Genomic DNA, 19335 nt, shown 5'->3' with positions numbered 1-19335 from the left:
TAATCTTTATATTGAATGGATTTTATTTTTGAAAGAACCTAGGATGGAATTGTGTGCGATGGTGTATTATCCATGTTTGCAAGACCACATTTGTAACTCCTACACTCCCCGCTCTAGAATATTGCATCTTCAGGGTGATCACGAGTAGGGAGTCCATATACGCTAACTCGAACCTTGATGGTCTTGATTAGAATCCTCAAGCGATTAGGGGATTCCTTACGAGATAGAAATCTTACCAAGAGAAAAAGGATTGTTTCATGAATGGAATAGGGTAGAGTTTCTATAAGCCAAAGTAGTATATTGTCTTACAGGTGGTCGACGATGACAATCCCCTCTTGCTCTTCTTCTCTCTCTCTCCTTTTACTCTCTCTTCTTTCCTTCTTCTTCTACCCTTCTCCCTTCTTCTAAACTTCTCCTCCCCTATCATTTTTTTTATTTTTCTTTTCTCATCCTTCTCTCCCCTTCTTCTTGTCCTCTTCTTCTTCTTCTTCTTCTTCTTCTTCTTCTTCTTCTCTCTCTCTCTCTCTCTCTCTCTCTCTCTCTCTCTCTGTAGTAGTGTGACTAGCAGGCGAATAAAAAAGGAACATTAGTGTGTTATAGTAGCATACTAGGAGGGAATAGATGCCGTATCAATCTTGAACAAAGTTTCCATGTCACTTCCTTCAACCACGACCTCTTTTGGCTCTCCAAAATCCACAAGACACTCTACAATGCCCTAAAGCTTTGGCGGCTTGCTCTTAATCTCATAATCAAATTCCTGCAAAGTGATTAACCACTTTGCTAAACAGTCAGGTGGCTGTAACTTATTCAACAACAATCGAAGTCCTTCCGCCTTCGTATAAAAAACCACCCTCTCATAAAGAATGTAGTGCCTGAACTTTTTGGTCGCAAATACCATCGCATGCTGCTTGCTCTAGATTTCCATCATCTGGGTCTTCTCTTTATATTGGTAGTTCCTTGGCTATCCTCCTACCTTGCTCAGCCACAGAGTACTATTGGTAGGCTTCTGCGATCCATTCTTCTGATAGATCTTTAGTAGTTTGTGTGCAACTTTTAAGCTTTTCCCGGTGCAACCTGTGAGGACTCAGTGGAGAGAATGAGGAGGAAGCTGGAACTGACAACCAGAGCTTTAAGATATGGCCTGCAAGAGCGCACACTTCCAACCAGCACCACGAGCATAAACAAGGAGCAGCAACGTAGCTACTTGCGACAAGCTAGCCTCTCCACTAATGAGCTCAAGGAACTTGGATTCAAGGAACAAGAGCAGCCCCACCCATCCCCAATCCAACTCTCTATGGAACAAGACACCGAGGAACCTCAAGCAAGCATTCGAAGAAGAATGGAAAATCAGAGAGGCCAGTCTGCCCTTACCTAATCTACCCCCAGAAGAGCTGGAGGGTACCCAGGTTCCTGAGCATGTTATTGTTGCAAGAAAAAGACGACGGGAACTTATGGAGCAAGCCCAGTAGAGGAAGCCTAGTAGAGGGCACACGTACAGCCACAGCATCTTCCTAATGAGCCCATGCTGCCACACAAGGATCACCACCCCATTAATTGGTCGCATGAGCTGACTATTTGGCAACAACAAGAGCTCCAAATCCCGACCCTTCGAGTTCTCCTTCCTCTATCCACAGGCCTTAAATTGAGTCTTACCCCTGGAAGTAGTGGAAGGAATCATTTGTTTGGGCAATACCTTAGTGAATCGATGGCCACGAGCAAGAGAATAGAAGAGAAGAGAAGAGAAGAGAAGAGAAGAGAAGAGAAGAGAAGAAGATGAAGAGCTTCTCCACCACAGTCCCTCACCCTCACGCACTCACTCCCTCACACTCTCACACTCCCTCTCTCAACCACAAGCTCAAGCAAGCAAGAAGAAGAAGAAGAAGAAGAAGAAGAGAGCTACTTTTGGCCACACACAAGAATGAGCTCTCATTCATCTTTGAACTTTATATACAAAGCCCTAAATCCCATTTGGGCAGTCATCCCCTTTTTACATGGCCGGTCATAGACTAGGCCATTTTTTCCATTGTCCTCCTATCTTCCTAGCTTCCTTTCTACCACCCATCTACCTTTACAATTTGCACGACACTCTTAAAATAAATTATGGTGCGCCTTGCGCTTTTTAACAAAAGTATTGACTTGCACTTTTTCTTGTGTGCCTTTCTCCTTGATTTAGGACTTTTATGCACTTCTTGTGTTTCCATATTTTTCTTGGTGCACATTCGTCTTCCATTTCACTTTTGCCTTGGCTTTGTCCTCTGCTTTAGAGTTTCCCGATGTTCCACCTTGTTCATATGAGGGTTGACATTACCCCCCTCCCAGATGAGTGCTAGTCCCATGGCACTTTTGTTGGTGGTGAGAGAGGTGGTGGTGTTGGGTGGCCAAGGGCTTCTTGAGTTTGTGGACAGACCGTGTTGAGGGTGTGTTGGAGGGATTTCTGGGACTCGAAGGCTCTTGAGTTTGGGATGAGCAGTGGTATTGGAGGGATTTATGGAACCAAGAGGCCTGGCATTGGATATGATCTCTGGTGTTGGAGGGATGTTGAGGGGTGGGTCCATCCTTGAAATTGAAAATGATGCTAGATGGATCCATCATTTGACTCTCCGTGGTTGAGTTCACATGTGTTGTTCCCAATGAGCTTCTTCATTCACTTTCCAATGGGGCTATTGCATCTGCCCCTTGATTGGTTGTGCTTTGCCTAATGGCACATGGAATAGGATGGGAAGGGCATTGAATGGATGATGGGGTCTTTGAAGCTGGTGGCGCGGCCTTCGTGTGTACCTAGAAAGAAACGAAGGTGCACTACTTGGGGTGTGTCTGCCTGATCGTGGAGTGCATGGTGTCGATGCTTGTGGAACTGGGAGATGGGTCCCTTGGTGGTATCCCACACTTGAGGACCCAGTTGGTGTAGATGGAGGGTGTGATGCGTGGAGCTTAGGGTGACAGGTCTAACCATAGGCGAGTGGTACCTCCTGAGGTGTGTCCTGCCCTTCTTCTGCCCTGAGCATGTGTCATGGGGGGTGGGGCTAGGTATGAAAACACTAGGTGCATTGATTTATGGCATGCAAATTGCTTTTTTTTTTTAGCCACCAAGGGTGATCTCAAACTCTACCCTAATCTTCCTCCAATGAGTCGCGAGGTGGTCTTAGGGATTTAGTCAAGAATTCGCGGCTCTACAAATATTCCTTGATGTTAGCCCTTGCATTGAGAGGTGTGGTTGACAAAAAAGGGTGGCTACACCTCATAAAGCGGCTATCATTCATGTCTTCAAGGATTCTCATGCAAAACGAAGGAAGCAGGGTTGCCCTCATCAAGAGCCTAGCCATAGCACAGCTATCTATCCCTAGGTTAATGTCAAAAAAGAGTGGGGGGAGGTGGCCTTCCTCAGCTACTGGCTTTTTTTAAAAGCAGAAACCTAATGATCCTTAGGTAATTATAAGTGGTTATGAAGGTTGGGTCTGGGCAAGAAGAGAAATCCTCGAGGAAGCAGTTAATAGAAGGGCGCAAGTCCCCTACTCTAAAGGTCATGCATTCCTCGGGAGTTGCTACATTGACATTGTAGATCTTTGTAAAGTCATACTTGCCATGCACCCCCCCTATCGTAATCCACTCCATGTCTGCGAGGGTAGGGCATGTAGGCAAGATCATTCCGTCCTTCTTATAGCATCCCACAGCAGGGAAGGCCATTTATGCATCAAAATTGGTGTCCCAAATCCTCCTTCGCCACTTTGGCTATGCCTCATAGCCTTGGATGGTTTTGGGAACTTCATAAGTGTCTTTTTAGCCTACAATGTCACTGCATCTATCAACTATGGTGTTTCTTTTTCTATTGAATTGATGTGTGATAGGCTAGAGTGGCTTATGCCAAACTTAGAGATACCTTTTCAGAATACAATGTCAGGGAAGCAAAAGGACAAGTTGAAAATCAGCACAATGTTGACCTTGTTGAATTTGGTTCAATCCATGGGTTAATTGAATGTAGGGTATGTAGTTAAGATTGCCAGTTGATAATGCTTTTAATCAAGGGAGATTATATGTAAACTTGCCTATTGTTGCATGTATTTTTCAAGAGGTATTTGATGTTGCAATTGAGTTTAATACAAATTTTTAGCACTCTCACAGGTATATAAATTTTCTACAAGTTGTCCCAAGTATTCTAACTATCTTCTAATTATAAAATAGCCTTAATAAGATCAAGTACATGCAAACTACCTTCAAAATCCATTTCAGCCCACATAATCTCTACAAAATGAGCATAGTTCAATGTGGAAAAATCCCTCAAGATAACAAATCCATCAAAATATGTGTACAATTTGAAGATGAGACTAATCTAGAGCCTCCAAGTGCGAACTACTCACAATGTCCTTGCGACTAATGTTTGAGAGAAAGGTTTTTGTGATAAAACACATGCAATGTAGCTTTTAGAATATAAAAAAAGGTGAAAAAATGGCATGAGCAACTAGATTGAGAAAAATACATAAAACCAAGTTGTTTTAAGCATAAATAGCCTCTTTGTATATCGAGATTAGTAACACAATCTATAGACATCATGATCTTTGCAAATCATTGAGTCTCTCTCTCCTTCCTCTTCTCTATTATAAACATGAATAGAGCATGCCCTAGCTTGAGCCCTCTAATTAAACCCTTTTCTTGCAATAAGCAAGCCCCTCATTTCCAATAGACAAGCTGCTTCCCCGCTTAAGCAAGTCTTGTGCTTACATACATCAAAACCAATATATCTTTCTAAGCATCCAAAGCCAAGCCTTTTTGCTTCAATCCCAACCACTACTAGTTATCCAAATTAGTGCCAAAATGGGCTATTGCTATCCCAAATTGAGCATCGACAACTCAAGTACTTGATCTAGATCTTGGTTATGAGAATATTACCTCTATAAATGTGTAGACAACGAGCATCATTGTTGAAAAAAAAATTGGAATCCTCAACGTTCATGATAAAGTTTCACTTCTCATGCTCCTCACTCCAAGCACAAGCTCCCACGAACACCAAACATTGCTCTAATACAGATTGAGAGGGAAGCAATGGTGGGATGCAAGGTAGAAGCTATGGAGTGCAAGAGGATTGAGAGAGATAGAAGAACATAAGAGAGTTATGCGAAGTAGAAGCTATGGAGTGCAAGAGGATTGAGAGAGAGATGAACATAAGAGAGTTATGTGGGAACACAATGAATGATATCCTCATTCTTTGTTATTTTACTTATATATGATTGTATAATGTGTACGAATACAAGGGATGCCTACTCACTATTGGCCATTGGCCTTTACCCTAGCAAACTATGGGCAATAATTTTAGCTAAGTGGATCTCTCAAGTCAAAATCCATGAGAAAAAATGCCCTAAATGTAATTAGTTTGTTGCGATATTTGGTGGGGCCATCAAGACCTCAATCTAGTGCTCCGCCTCAGTGTTGTTTAACATTTGGATTAACAACATTACCAATGTTGATAAGGAGGTCATGGTTGTGGCTAATTCATCCCTTTGACTTAAAATCCATGGAAAGGGTATTTGGTTTTGCCCAATGGGGTTTTGCCTAAGGCTATTTCAAAGAGAATTGTAGCTCAATTTGGCTTAAATAGGGAGAAACTAAATGGCTATAGTTGGTGATGCCAAAAACCAAAGTGGTGACCATCTTAAGATGTAGTTAATCATATTAAAATTCTACAATAAGGATGATAAACATATTAGTGTGATGATGATGATACATATGTTGGAAGTTCCACTCTACCACGTAAGCTTGTTTCAATGAGGAATTTCCTATTTGTGATGAGGTTGTGGATGTGGCACCTCAAAAGTGAATGCCATGTCAATGGGGCTTCATGGGATGCCTTACATGTCACTCATGTGCAGGGGTTATCAATGAGACACTAGAGCGTGCGAGAAAGAGACTCTTAGTATCTTCACAAAGAGGATATTAGAAGGGTATGGCGATTCTTCCATGGAGAAAGAGAGAGAGTCGGTCTAACTCCTACATCCCACATGATCATTTACTATAGGTTTTACAAACTTGGGAGAATTGAACCCAAGTCAGTGGGCCCCTAGTGGGTTACTAAAAAACGAAGCTCAATTGTTTTAATTAAATGCATAGTGACTAGATGGTCTTGAATTCAATTCCCACCTCCATAGAATCATTTAGTATAAGAATAAAAATAGGAGATTTAGTATAAGAATAAAAATAGGAGATTTGTTTGAACCTGGACGAGAGGGTTGAGAAAACAAAGTAGTTTACCACTTGGAATCTGGGATAGCTTCTTGATCATGGAAAAAAGAAAGAAAGAAAGAATTTCAGAGGAAAAATTATATTTGGAAAAATGTATAGGGTTTAACACATGGGAAACCAGATGATAAGAAGAAGATACTATAGATTATATTTTCCTATTAGGCTAAGATAGGATAGATTTATTTTTTCCCATTAGATAAAAGGACTCTGTCCCGAGAGACACGCTCGTGGACGTAATTCATTCACAGTTGCGAATGAATTTTTTTTAAATATATGCAGATTTGAATTTGAGAGTCGCGCAATCAATCAACGTGGAGCTCCATGTACGCACTGTGATGAGTCCATCGTTTCCTGCAAAAACGAATGAGAGTTTGAGATTGCCATGGTTTTCTTGCCATTTATGATCATCAGACTCTCGTAGAATTCTCCTGCCCCAGTGCAACTCATGGAGCTGGTCGCTTTCCTGCCTCACCGCACTCTCCCTCTTCAATATCCGCCATCATCCTCCTGTCCCTGCAGACACAGCCATAACGGCGATGCTCTTCTCAAAGTTTACGCCGCTCAAAGGCACAAGCCTCTCATTGTGACATGCGGTATCGCGGAACCTTCCGGGGGTCCCGCTCCCATGGGGCAGAAAACCAAATACAACGATAACCTGTTTGATAGGGCTTTCATGAGTCTCTTTGCTCGAAAAATGGCGAATATTACAGGTACATATTGGATACTACTCGTTCGAGCTGCTCAATATCAGTGTTCGGTCGGGCTTGTACGAGTCCCTTTGCTGGTAAAATGGAGATTTTGTCAGTGTCTTTGCTAGGAAAATGGAGCATATCACAAGAGACTAGTTTTAGGAACCCCTGAATCCCAATGCTGCAGAACGGGCTAATTAAGTAAGATGCTTTTATATGTACTCATGGCGCCATACTTGATCCACCTACCTGAGTTTCCAAATGATATATACGAACCACTCTTAAAGTAGATCTATCTACTTTCCTCATTATCCTAGCTGAACCGATGTAGGTGGTTTATGAGCTGTTATGTCACTAGGATGTGAAGAGGAAACTTGTCACCTGTCTTTTTGCATGCGTGTATATCAAAGGGCAACAGGTGCCGCATAGTAGCAGGCAGGAGCGATGTTCACAGAAAATGGAGTTTAGTGCTAAGTGAGTTGCAAAACTTGGAAAGAAGCCCTCTAAATCTTGGAAGGGGAGGTTCTAAAAGTGGTAAAGATGGGTCAATTTTGGTTATGTTTCTCTGAAATGCCATTCAAGGCCTTGGAAAAACAGAACAAGATTCCACATCAAAGGTTCTTGTACTGCTAACACGGGCAGCCTTTCCTAGTACAATGGGCACAAACTTCTAGGGGCTTCAATGTATGATGCCTATGCTTTTGTGCCATGAATATGGCATGAAATGAGTTCTGGGTGTAACTGTACAATATTTTGATGGGTGGCATGCCAACCAGAGGTCTACATTTCTGATCCTAGCATTCCTGTTCTCTTTGCTTTAACCTTTTGGAATAGCAGCAATCTTCAAAATTATATACCTGTATCTCTGAATTAAGTACACTCATTGGATCTTAAGGGATGGCCATAATGCTTGTGGTTCCTTGTATAATTTTCTTATTGGATAGTGCAAACAAGACAAAGGCATGCTAATCCTTAGTCCATTTCTTCTTAGCAATACAGGCTTCTGGCTCCTTATTGACTATCTATAGATGTTGATTGACAACACAAAGGTTTAATCTTGTGTTTGCAAAGTGGATGGTTGTCTTGCCTAAATTTCGATGCTCTGTGAAATAATGTGATTTTCCTTTGAGATATGATGGATAACATCGCCTAAATTTAGATGCTTTGTGAAATGATGTTATTTTCCACTGAGATATGATGGATAACATCAAATATACTGTGCTATGAAACCTGACCCTCTAAGATGAACTCATTTAATTGGATTGTGCCTCCCGATGCCAAAATGCGGCTGTGTACTGCTTCTTTACCTCTGTGCTTGATGTATTAGCAAAAATACTGTTTGCTGCTCTCAACGATCTAGATGTGGCCTTCTGCTGATTTTGAGTTATCTGTCGCAACCAGGAATGCAATAGAGGAACGTGGAGTGGGATGCAGAAGTTAGAAACTGACTATGTCCTGTCACTATGTACAGTATGCAGGAGCTTGGAACAGGAGGAATTTAGGATTCCTGCCTATTCTGAGTCTGCAAATGATGATTTCTTCTCTCTACATTAAATTGCTTGCTTGATGATCACAGCACTGTGGTCTGCTCCTACTCTATATATAGCTGCCTATTCTGAGTCTGCAAATGATGATTTCTTCTCTCTACATTAAATTGCTTGCTTGATGATCACAGCACTGTGGTCTGCTCCTACTCTATATATAGCTTGCAGATGGCTTTCATGGTTCCGACTGCTGCTGAAATGAATGTGCAGTTTCCTGTCGGTTTCAACTTATTTGCAACAAACAGGTGCTAATTATTGGCAAAGTTCCTTGGGAATATGACAAAGTACTGAACATGACCACATCAGCCTAACAATCTTCTGAAGTGAGCTTTAGTATGGGAAACAATGCTGGAATCATGAATGTGCAATGTTATTGCAGAATGCACAAGGATGGTTAGACGAAAAGGACAATAAAAAATGAAACTTGTATGTCTCAACAAATCTAAGACATGTGTTTTCTTTTCAATCCCTTTCTTGCAAGGATGCCGAGGATCAAAAGGCCGAGCTTTGCAGAATGTTACATTGGGCAAGAGATTGTAAGACAAAAGGAAAGCATTGTGCTGAGATATAGATGTATAAAGGCTCTAAAAGTCCTATGAAGATAGTTGTGGGCTGGCCACTCCTGATCCTATTCTTTAGAGGTTCATCTCCTGTTTGTGTCAGTTTGTTGACAGTTCATGTCAGCTTTGCATAGGTGGCAATAGTTTGGCACAGTTGGAGTCACTAGACAATATGAAATACATCATGCTACCTTGCACAAGCAACGGTTGCAAGCTGCCAAGCAATTCTGGGCTCTGACTCACTTTGTTCTGATGGAATTGCCACAAGATCCCCTTTTACTTTCCATTTCCACAAGATTGGCACAGCCTGTTGATACTTTCCAAACTTGTTGCACTATCAAAGGGACTGTAGGACAATAATTGTCAGTTGCACAAGCTTTATTGTGTCTTGCATGCTTCCTTTACCAGGAAAAATGTGGTCCGCTTGAGCATCTCTGACAGTAAAATGGTCATAGATTCACAAGCAATTGTGCAAATGTGCAGAACTTATTTCATGGACTTCCTTGGATCGTAGTCGTTTGTTTCTCATGCAACTGGTGTGGCCTATTCATGGTTCTCTGATATAGTTAAAGATCAAGTCCCATCAGATGTTGCCAACATTTTGGATATGGACATTACACAAGATGAGGTCACGGATGCCCTCTTGCATTTGCCTAAAGACGAGCCCGGAGTGGGATGATATTACCAATGAGTTTTTTGAGATCTATGCCACTCACTTGGCTGCACCCTTGACAACCTTATGCTAGTAGATTTGTACAATTTGACACATGCCGCCCTCTTGGAAAAGGGCACAATATTTTGCACAACATATTGAATGCCCAGATGGGGATACATCATGCTCAATACACAAAATAGGAATTCATGAAGGTTTAGTTGGACCTTGAAGAAGCCTTCGATCATTTGGAATGGTCCTTCTTGGGTCAATTGATGCCATCAAGGCATGGCTTTTGGTTTGAGAATGTCTATGTGAAGAAAACTACTAGGGTTTGCACTGAGGACACACAGAGTGTACGACCACGACAGAAACACAAAGAGATAGATGCAGACACAAAGAGCAAAACTCAAACCCTAAACTCAAAATTCAAACACAGAAACTCAAACACAAACAGAAGAAGGGAGAGAGAGAACACAACTTTGAAGTGAATGAATGCGGTAAATGAATATAAGAGTATACAATGTGCTCAAGGGCAGAGCAATGTCGGAGTGTGACGTCCACCAGAGATGGATCCTGAGTTTGTGACCACTAGTAGGAGTGAGAAAGTAGAGGAACTGCAAAATGATGGTACTAGAGGCTGCTAGAGAAACAAATGCAAGCAATAGAGAATGCAAAGGGAAGAGGGTGGCCCCAAAAAGCTGCAAACGTAGCAAACAGAGTGTTGCTTGATGGTTGGAGGAGAGCATCAACCAACAGTTGCCTGGCAGTGTAGGACCAAAACATAGGGTACTGAAGGTCGCCTGATGGAGGAGGAGGGCTGCCTACTGTTGCCAATAGCCAAAAGCTGCACACGCAGAGAGCAGATGAGAGTGGAGGTGTTGGCAATGAGGAATAGGGCCAAATGCAGCAGGAGGGAGGGTGCCAAACGGTGGGTGACAGCCTTGAGAAAGGCACCAAGGCACTGCAAGGGCTGGAGGGGAGAGAGGCAATAGTCGAAGGGTTGGACCGCTACGTGTGAGTGTGTTGATGGCTGCAATTTGCAAAAATGAGATGAAGGCTGAATGGGAGCAGCCTGTCTATTTATAGATTTAGAAGGGTGCCCCAAAAATTAGGGTTTTTGGAAGACCATTGAAACTCTCTCGGACCGCTCCCATTTTTAGGGTTTTTCATTAATTAAGTGTGTTTTGGGGCTGTTTAAGAATGCTAATCAGCTAAAAAGCGTGTTTTAGCTCAACACCCCCTCTCAGACCCAAAACTGAGCCAAAAGGTTATGCTAGCCATTGTGATGGTTATTGACCCCAAGGCATCCCACCCCAAAGCGGCCATGGCATAGGACAAAGGGTGCACGTTGGCTGCCCAATGGCCTACCAAGATTATAGAGGCGATAGTTATCTTACCAAGGGAATCCAAGTACTCACCCTAGAGAGGATAGGGCATTGGGCAAAGGGTGCACGTTGGCTGCCCAATGGCCTATCAAGCCCTACAAAGGCGGATGGAAGCACATTGATTTTTTGTTTTTGTTTTTTTTTTGAATAAGTGAGTTAAATTCTATAGGATGCGGTCGATTGAGTAATAGTGACCCAGAAGACGGGAGTAAGGAGGATACACCCAACACATCACAAAATAGAACAAGCTTACCCATCCACTCAGGGTGTCGATGATGAGGAAAAATAGGTGATGAGGTATCCATGCGATAAAGAAGGATGGTGGTGTGGTAACAACAACCGCCGGTGGACACAGCTTAGGATATGCTCAAGTGGTGCTTTGCACAATGAGATGCAAAGTATGCTACATGTTGAAGAATCCTCATGCAATAGGTGCCACTAGGACAGTGTTCCTCATGGGAAAATTGTTCACTTGCCCAAGCGCCCTAGTACAAAGATGATGAAATCATTCAATGCAAAGGGTAAGGTACAACATGGGGAAGAAACCGATGTTAAAGATAAAGTGTTGAAGCTCGTAGAATACCAAGAAGGGTAGGAATCTCCTCTCAACCTGGATGTAGATGCCGAAGAAGAAAGAGGAGCTTAATGTTAGCCTTCATATGGTGTTGAGAACCATAAGGAATGAAAGAAGATGAGGTGGATTAAGTGGATGAAGCACCCCGTTGAAAGAGCAAGGTAGAAATCACCGCTATGATAGCATCAAGAGAGATGTTGCACGATCCGCCTCGGGAGGGGAAACTGCCATGCTAGAAGAAGAGCAAGCACTCCTAGGATGATGAAACCATGAAAGGAACAGTACGCATCCCTACGTCTCTTGCCCAGGTAGGACCAAAGCAATCTGCAAGTTAGCCCTACACTGAAAGACAAAACCCTACAAAAGAGATGAGAATCTGCAAACACAGAGGTTAGTGGTGAGACGCTCCAAAGAAAAACATAACAAAAAGAAAATCTAACTCCAAATAAATGCAATGAATGTGTATGTGTGTGAGTAAATGCAGCGGAAGACAAAATAATGGAAAAGCCAAGGACAATGATTCCTATGGGCCCAACTCTAAGAGTGCGAAAAATGAATGCTAGACTGACGTAGGGTATCTGAAAGAACCTAGAGACATTCTAATCTAAGAAGGTGGCCACCATCGCATACGCTCAGTTGCAGGGCACTGCCAAGGGAACGCTTGATGAGGTGGAGAAGAATGTGAGATGGATGCATGAAGTACAATGGGATCAGAATCAGCAGACCAATCAGCTAGTCCCTCAGTGGTAGTGAAAGAGATGGGTTGTTGAGGTTGTACTTGAGCCATATGTCCAGCAGCAAACAAGTGCTAAAGGAGTAAATGAAGTAGGAGCGGAAGGCATATCCCCATTGGACTGTGCAGCCGCAACGGTCTGTTGAGGCTTTTTAGGCGGAAGACCTTGGGCCTTGGAGCGACACTCCTCATCCACATGGCTTGCTCTCTGGTAGTGTATGCAAAGCTAGTTTTTCTTAGGGAGTTGTTGCCAAATAGGTCTAGATTCTTTGGTTCCATCTAAGAAAGAGGAGTCACCCTTTGATTGGCTTGCCTTTGCATCTTGCAAGTTCTTTCCACTGGTGGTTTTCCCTCCCGAAGAAGAGGCAATCAACCCCCTTTGCTCTGAATAAGGCTGTGACGAGGATTTCTTGTGGACTTGATCATGCAGCCTTGCGTAACGCAAGATTGGTATTCAAACTCATAGAAGGTTGACAATCGAGATTGGGAGATGATGTGTTGAATGAAATTGAAATACTTTTTGGGCAACTTATTCAAGAAGAATGTAACTTGATCGTCATCTGACTTTGGAGAGCCAGTAGTGGCGAATTTGACAAGTAACCGCCTATATTCAGCCAACTTGACTTTCAGATCATCCCCTTCCTTAATAGAGAACTCTTGAAGCTCAAAGTCGAGATTGATGCGCCGAGTATGATCTTGAGCCGCATAACGGTCGCGAAGGTGACTCCAACGCTTTGACGCGTGCGGGAAGTGCTGCAGCTAAGAGTGAAACTCAAGAAGCAATTCGTGCATCAGCTCAACATTGGTTGTGGCATTGTGGGCTCTCCATTGACAGATGTAGTTAGGGTGAGCTAGTCGAGGGTCTGGCATAGGCTCTAGACCAATGACGAAGTTCCAAAGATCATGAGACTCAAGCACTTGTAGCATGAAATTCAACCAAGTAGTGAAATTTAACCCGTTAAAAGTGTCTTATCTGTGAAGGCATTCTTGGCTGTTGCAACAGGAGTGGTAGTGCTCGGAGATGGATAGTGTGAAAAAGTGTAGTGTGGGTAGGATGGGGGAGTGGAGTACACTTGGGAATGGGCCCCAGAGTGTCCACTAGGCATGCGGGTAGTGTGCAAAGTGGATCCTTGGGTAGGGATGGGTTGACTAGGCATGGGTATGGTAGCCACATGAGTAACCTAAGGATGTGGGATGAAAACACGGGGAGTAAAATATGAGAATCCCTGCGTAGGTGTAACCTAAGGAGAATGTGAAGATGTACCATAAGCTGAGAATGGAAACCCTTGCGTTTGAGTGGTCATGTGAGATGTGAAGGTGGGGATAGTGAGGGGGATGCCCATCACAGTTGACCCAGCAGCTATGGGTGTGCTCATTTGTTGAAAGGTGAGAGGCACTGTGTTAAAGGGTGGCATTCCCCCTAACAAAGTATCATGGTGCAAAGAGGTAGGGAATGTGGTAGAGAAGGAGAAGGTGCTAGGAGTGGAGATGGAAGATCCAACCCCTAGGGTGTGTGATGGAGATGTGGAGTATAATTCAAGGTTTTCGAAAGATAATGATGAGAGGTGATCAAGGTGTGATATAGAAGAGGGTGGGATGGCAGGGAAGTGAGAAGTGTGTGTGACATGCTCAAATGAAACAGAAGTTGTAGATGTATCTGAATTCCGTCTGCTTTGTGAGTCCCCTCTATTGAAGTTCACATACGTAAAGTCATTCGGATCTTGTACCTCAAAAGAAGAAACATGCGAGGGTTTTGATTCATGCAACTCAAAAGGATTGTATAAACCTGATATTGAACCTGGCTGAGATGATGAAGATGGATTACCGGACGTTCCGAATGCCTTATGTCTTTCATGATTGGAGAGGTGGCCAACCTCACCAATTGGTCCGAATGTGGTAGCAAAGCTTGTAGGAGAGATGTAAATATCACCGTACTTGTTGTGATAGTACTCCTCAAAGTCCTCCTTTGTCATGTTAGTGAAATGTGGAATAGGAGTCGAAAAAGAAGGTGAAGGTGAAAGTGGAGTGTCGTCCTCATCACCAAGTCCATAATGCCGTCTCAAGGCCTCCAATGATGGAGAAGCCTGATAGGATATCATAGGAATTGGAGAAGAAGGTGTCTGGAACATTGTGATTTGGTTACGAGTCATATTGTGTGCCTCCCACAAAGACTAGCTCTCCACAATATCTGCAGGATACTCTTTACAAGAGCATTGGCTTTGATACCGTGTGAAGAAAACTGCTAAGGGTTTGCACTGAGGACATACAAAGTGTACGACCACGAGAGAAACACAAAGAGATAGACGTAGACACAAAGAGCAAAACTCAAACCCTAAATGCAAAACTCAAATACAAAAACTCAAACACAAGTAGAAGAAGGGAGAGGGAGAACACAGCTCTGAAGTGAATGAATGTTGTAAATAAATGTAAGAGTGTATAGTGTGCTCAAGGGCAGAGCAATGTTGGAGTGTGACGTCCAGCGGAGACGGATCTCGAGTTTGTGACCACCAGTAGGAGTGAGAAAATAGAGGAACTGGAAAACGATGGTACCAGAGGTTGTTGGAGAACCAAACACAAGCAGTAGAGGATGCAACGGGAAGAGGGTGGGAGGGTATTATATAGTGGGCGACAACCTTGAGGAAGGTGCCAAGGCATTGCAAGGGCTAGAGGGGAGAGAGAGGCAACAGTCAAAGGGTTGGACCGCCACGTGTGAGTGTGCTGATGGCTGTAATCTGCAAAAACGAGATGAAGGCTGAATGGGGGCAGCTTGTCTATTTATAGATGTAGAAGGGTGTCCCAAAACTTGGGTTTTTGGGGGATCACTGAAACTCTCTTGGACTGCTCTCCTTTTTAGGGTTTTTCATTAATTAAGTGTGTTTTGGGGTTGTTTAAGAATGCTAGTCAGCTGAAAAGTGCGTTTTAGCTGAACAGTCTAGACTTTTCAGTACTATCAACGCGGATTCCTCTTCAAGATTTTTGCGCAATGGCGGTATCATGACACCCTTTCCTCATCGTCCATCAGTTAGGTAGGGTTGCCCGTTGAGTCCTTTGTTCTTTGCCTTGGCCACTCATCTCATTTTGACAATGTTGTCTCATCTAAAGGCCAATGGTGAGGTGATCACTAGGACTCTCTCTTCACAAGAATAGTTAGTGGGGCAAGCCTTGACGGACGACACCTTCATGTTTTTCAAGACTAATCCGAATAATATACAAATAGTGATGGTCACATGGGACTTATTTGCCCTTGCCTCGGAACTACCCATTAATTATCTAAGTCGGCTCTTATCAGTTGCATTGAGAGTGATCTCTAGGCCTTGGGTTGGCAAGGTGAGGTTGTGCTTAAAGGCTCTGTTTTTAGGCACTTGGGCTATCCCTTGGAAGTGTAGGTTTTGCCTAAACTGCTGATAGATTGGATCTTCTTGGGTTTTATGGATAAGTTTGTGTATTTGAATCACAAGGTTGGCATTTTCATGTGTGATTAAAAATAGCATAGACAATCATGATATTGATGGTTTCATATTACCTTTCCTTGCTCCCTTGGCCGAAGTCTCATTTACCACAAATTACTCAACTTGTCCAATTTTTGCTTTGAAAAAAAGATTCTACATAGGTGGGTATCTCCTAGATCTCCTGGCATCATGTTTGCACTCCCAAAAGAATGGTTGGTGGGGCTGTTCTGGACTTGGAGATAGACACACATTATTGCTTTTCGTTGGGTCACTATTCCAGGCCTTGGGTGAGGGCAAGAAACCTTGGTCCTTGATTGCTGGGCTTTTCCTAAGGACTTAGGGTATCAAGCATGGAAACATCGGGATTTTTGCCTCATGGTGGCATGTGATTAATGTCGAATAGCCTGCCCATCTCAAGTCTTCTATCCCATTAAATCATTTGGTCCACTCGTGCAGATTGGTCCTTGTTAAATCTTCTTAGCACTCACCTTCGGATTGGGGGGACTGCAGAGTCCTTGAGAGCAGAAGTGCTGGTGGTTTTGAAGCTTCTCTCCTAGCAAGGCAAATAGGAATAAAGGCCGATGTTGTATAGGATGGCGTGCCTAGGTCTTGTCACTGTTGTTGATGCTCCTCTACTTGTCAGTGGGGCTGTTATGTCCTTTAGATAGTCTCAACGATACTTTCATGTTCCTCGAGGCTACAACAATTTGTGGAATGCCATCTCCACCTCTTTACGGACCATGCATCCTCTGTGCTCTTTGGACCAGGAGGCCCCTTGGTAGGATTGGACGATTAATGTTCGGTTGCTTTTGGGTTGTGCTTTAGCAGATCAGATATATCGTCTGCTTATTTGCAATAAGGATTGGCTTGTCTAGAGAAGGCAGTTGTGGGCTGGCCACTCCTGATCCTATTCTTTAGAGGCTCATCTCCTGTTTGTGTCAGTTTGTTGACAGTTCATGTCAGCTTTGCATAGGTGGCAATAGTTTGGCAGTCGGATAGTAGTGTTGCACAGTCAGCCAACATTTAGGACTAGCCAGTCAGTCCGAGCAAGGTGGATATAGCTTCCTTAAGCATATTTTAGTGATTATTTTATTATTTATTAACTGTGGATAGCAGGTCATCCCAGTTTACAGGTCTGTCCTGGCTGCATTCGTTATCCAACTGCCTGCATGTGTGATCAGTCTGTATTCAGACAGTGATATTTAGTTGTTTGGTGTGAGGTACTACATGTGAGATTCTGTGTGTGAGTGTGTGAAGGTGTGTGTGTGTGAGTGAGACGTGGTATTTGAGATGCATATGCATCTTGTTGATCCTTTTTTATGAAGGCTGCCTTGTTGCGCTTCAAGATCCACTTTGGAGTATGACACACTCTCTAGCTCATAACCTTTGCCTTGATCTTAGAGATACGAGAGTTCGAGGTTCAGTATTTATTGCATAGTGTGCTTGCTGCATGAGCACTGTATATTTAGTAGTCATTCACTTCATTATTTATTGTGTTCACTATGGAATACATCATGCTACCCTGTGCAAGCAATGGTTGTGAGCTGCCAAGCAATTCTTGGCTCTTATGCACTTTGTTTTGATGGATTTGCCACAAGATCCCCTTTTACTTTCCTTTTCCACAAGATTGGCACAGCTTGTTGATACTTTTCAAAAGAGATTTCCAAACTTGCTGCACTATCAAAGGGAGTATAGGACAATAATTGTTAGTTGCACAAGCTTTATCGTGGCTTGTATCTTCCTTTGCTAGGGAAAACGTGGTCTGCTCGAGCATTTCCGATAGTGAAATGGTCACTGATTCGCAAGCAAGTGCGCAAATGTGCAGAACCTATTTCATGGACTTCCTTGGATCGCAGTCCTTTGTTTTTCATGCAATTGGTGCGGCCTATTCATTGTTCTTTGATATAGTTAAAGATCAAGTCTCATCAGATGTTGCCAATAGTTTGGATATGGACATTACACAAGATGAGTCACGAATGCCCTCTTGCATTTGTCTAAAGACAAGAGCCCGGAGTGAGATGGTATCACCAATGAGTTTTTTGTTGGAAGAAAAGCTGGGCAAGCTGACCTATGAAGAATACAAACTGATCATAGCTTATAAACGGAAAAAGATTGAGGAGCTTGATCGAAGGATTGCCCTTCAAGAAAAGCTTCGTATACATGAATTTCTCTCTTCAAATGTTGCGCGCAAATTTGATGATGTTGCAGGGCTGTTGAGACCTCTATCAGGGATAGGCCCCCCTCTTGGAGAACAAGACTTGGAATATGTTACTTTCTTTCATCCTCTTCCGTCCACTCTGGTGCAAGGTACTTTAGATTCGTCTTTTGTTCCTTCTTCTTTTACCTCTTATTATTTGCAATATTCTGGTAGAGATCATGTGGAAGAAAGAGTCCAATCTGTTGACTATGGAAAAGGTCGTCTTGAGGACCAATTCTTGTACGTGTGAGAGAGGACAGGATCAAAGCTCAGCATAGAAATTCAGTAGACAGTATGAGAGTGAAGCACGACACCTAATGCAATAGATTGAAAGAGTGTAAATTGAAAGTACAAGGTACAACCCTTAAACCTTAGGGTTGTAGGGGGTGTTCATACCCGAACACGGTAAGTGCTCGTAAGTGTGTGTCATAAGCACATACAAAATAATACCATAAGTCTGGGGGAAAAAACCTCTCCTAGCGAGAGTAAAAAGTGCCCCAGTGTCCTACTGACCACCGACACTCCTATGCGAGCGTAGGCGTAAGTGAGGCGTGAGTGAAATACCCAACAAACCTCTCTAGAATGAAGAGTGATCAAGAGTACAAGGATCATCCGCCACCAAAGGAGATCAAATTTAAAGCATTGCGAAATGCTTCAAATTTTTCACGAGGAAGAGCTTTGGTGAAGATGTCTGCTACATTACTGGTGGTAGGACAATAGACAAGGCTGATATCACCTGCATGTAGCCTCTCTCTGGCAAAGTGATAGTGTATCTCAATGTGTTTCGTGCGTGCATGAAACACTGGGTTCTGTGCCATTGTAATGGCAATTTGACTGTTAGTGAACAAAGGAGTAGGCTCCGTAACAGATACATCTAGATCAGCTAGCAAGCGTCTAATCCATACACATTCAACTGTGGTAGTGAAAGCTGTCTTATATTCAACTTCACATGACGATGTGGCAACAATGGACTGTTTCTTGCTAAGCCAAGATATGTAAGACGAGCCAAGAAAGAAACAATTGCCACTAGTGGAGTGACGTGAATCATAATCACCAGCCCAATCAGAATCACTTTAAGCATGTAACTGCAGTGGTTTCCCCTTGGCATAAAGCAATCCAAGAGATCTAGAACCCTGCAAGTAACAGAAGACACGCTTAACAGCTTGCAATGTGACATGTGTGGCTGATGCATATATCTGCTCAGGGCTAAAACTGCAAACTGTATGTCCAACCTAGTGTTGCATAAGTAAATAAGACATCCAACTGTTGGAGCATATGTGTGTATATCAAACAAATAATTGTCATTATGTAATGACAA

At 43.0% G+C, this 19335-nt stretch overlaps 1 protein-coding gene across 2 annotated transcripts in view; it reads left to right on the top strand.

The window, feature by feature from the left end:
- The first annotated feature begins 6464 nt into the window (after positions 1–6464).
- LOC148022158 (beta-carotene isomerase D27, chloroplastic-like) overlaps positions 6465–19335 on the top strand; it is a 96759-nt gene continuing 83888 nt past the window's right edge. Inside the window, exon 1 of one of the 2 annotated variants that reach the window (XM_087697797.1) lies at positions 6465–6941. In XM_087697797.1, coding sequence (XP_087553923.1) covers positions 6677–6941 — 265 coding nt within the window. In that variant the 5' untranslated portion in view covers positions 6465–6676. The remainder of the gene's footprint in view (positions 6942–19335) is intronic. The other variant, XM_087697798.1, reaches the window with a different exon arrangement.

This window comes from Lygodium microphyllum, chromosome 17 (assembly GCF_053477565.2).
Source record: "Lygodium microphyllum isolate KBCC chromosome 17, Lygodium_microphyllum_v1.1.10, whole genome shotgun sequence".
NCBI lineage: Eukaryota > Viridiplantae > Streptophyta > Polypodiopsida > Schizaeales > Lygodiaceae > Lygodium > Lygodium microphyllum.
Note: the sequence above shows the minus strand (reverse complement) of the source record. Positions and strands in the feature narration are given on the sequence as shown.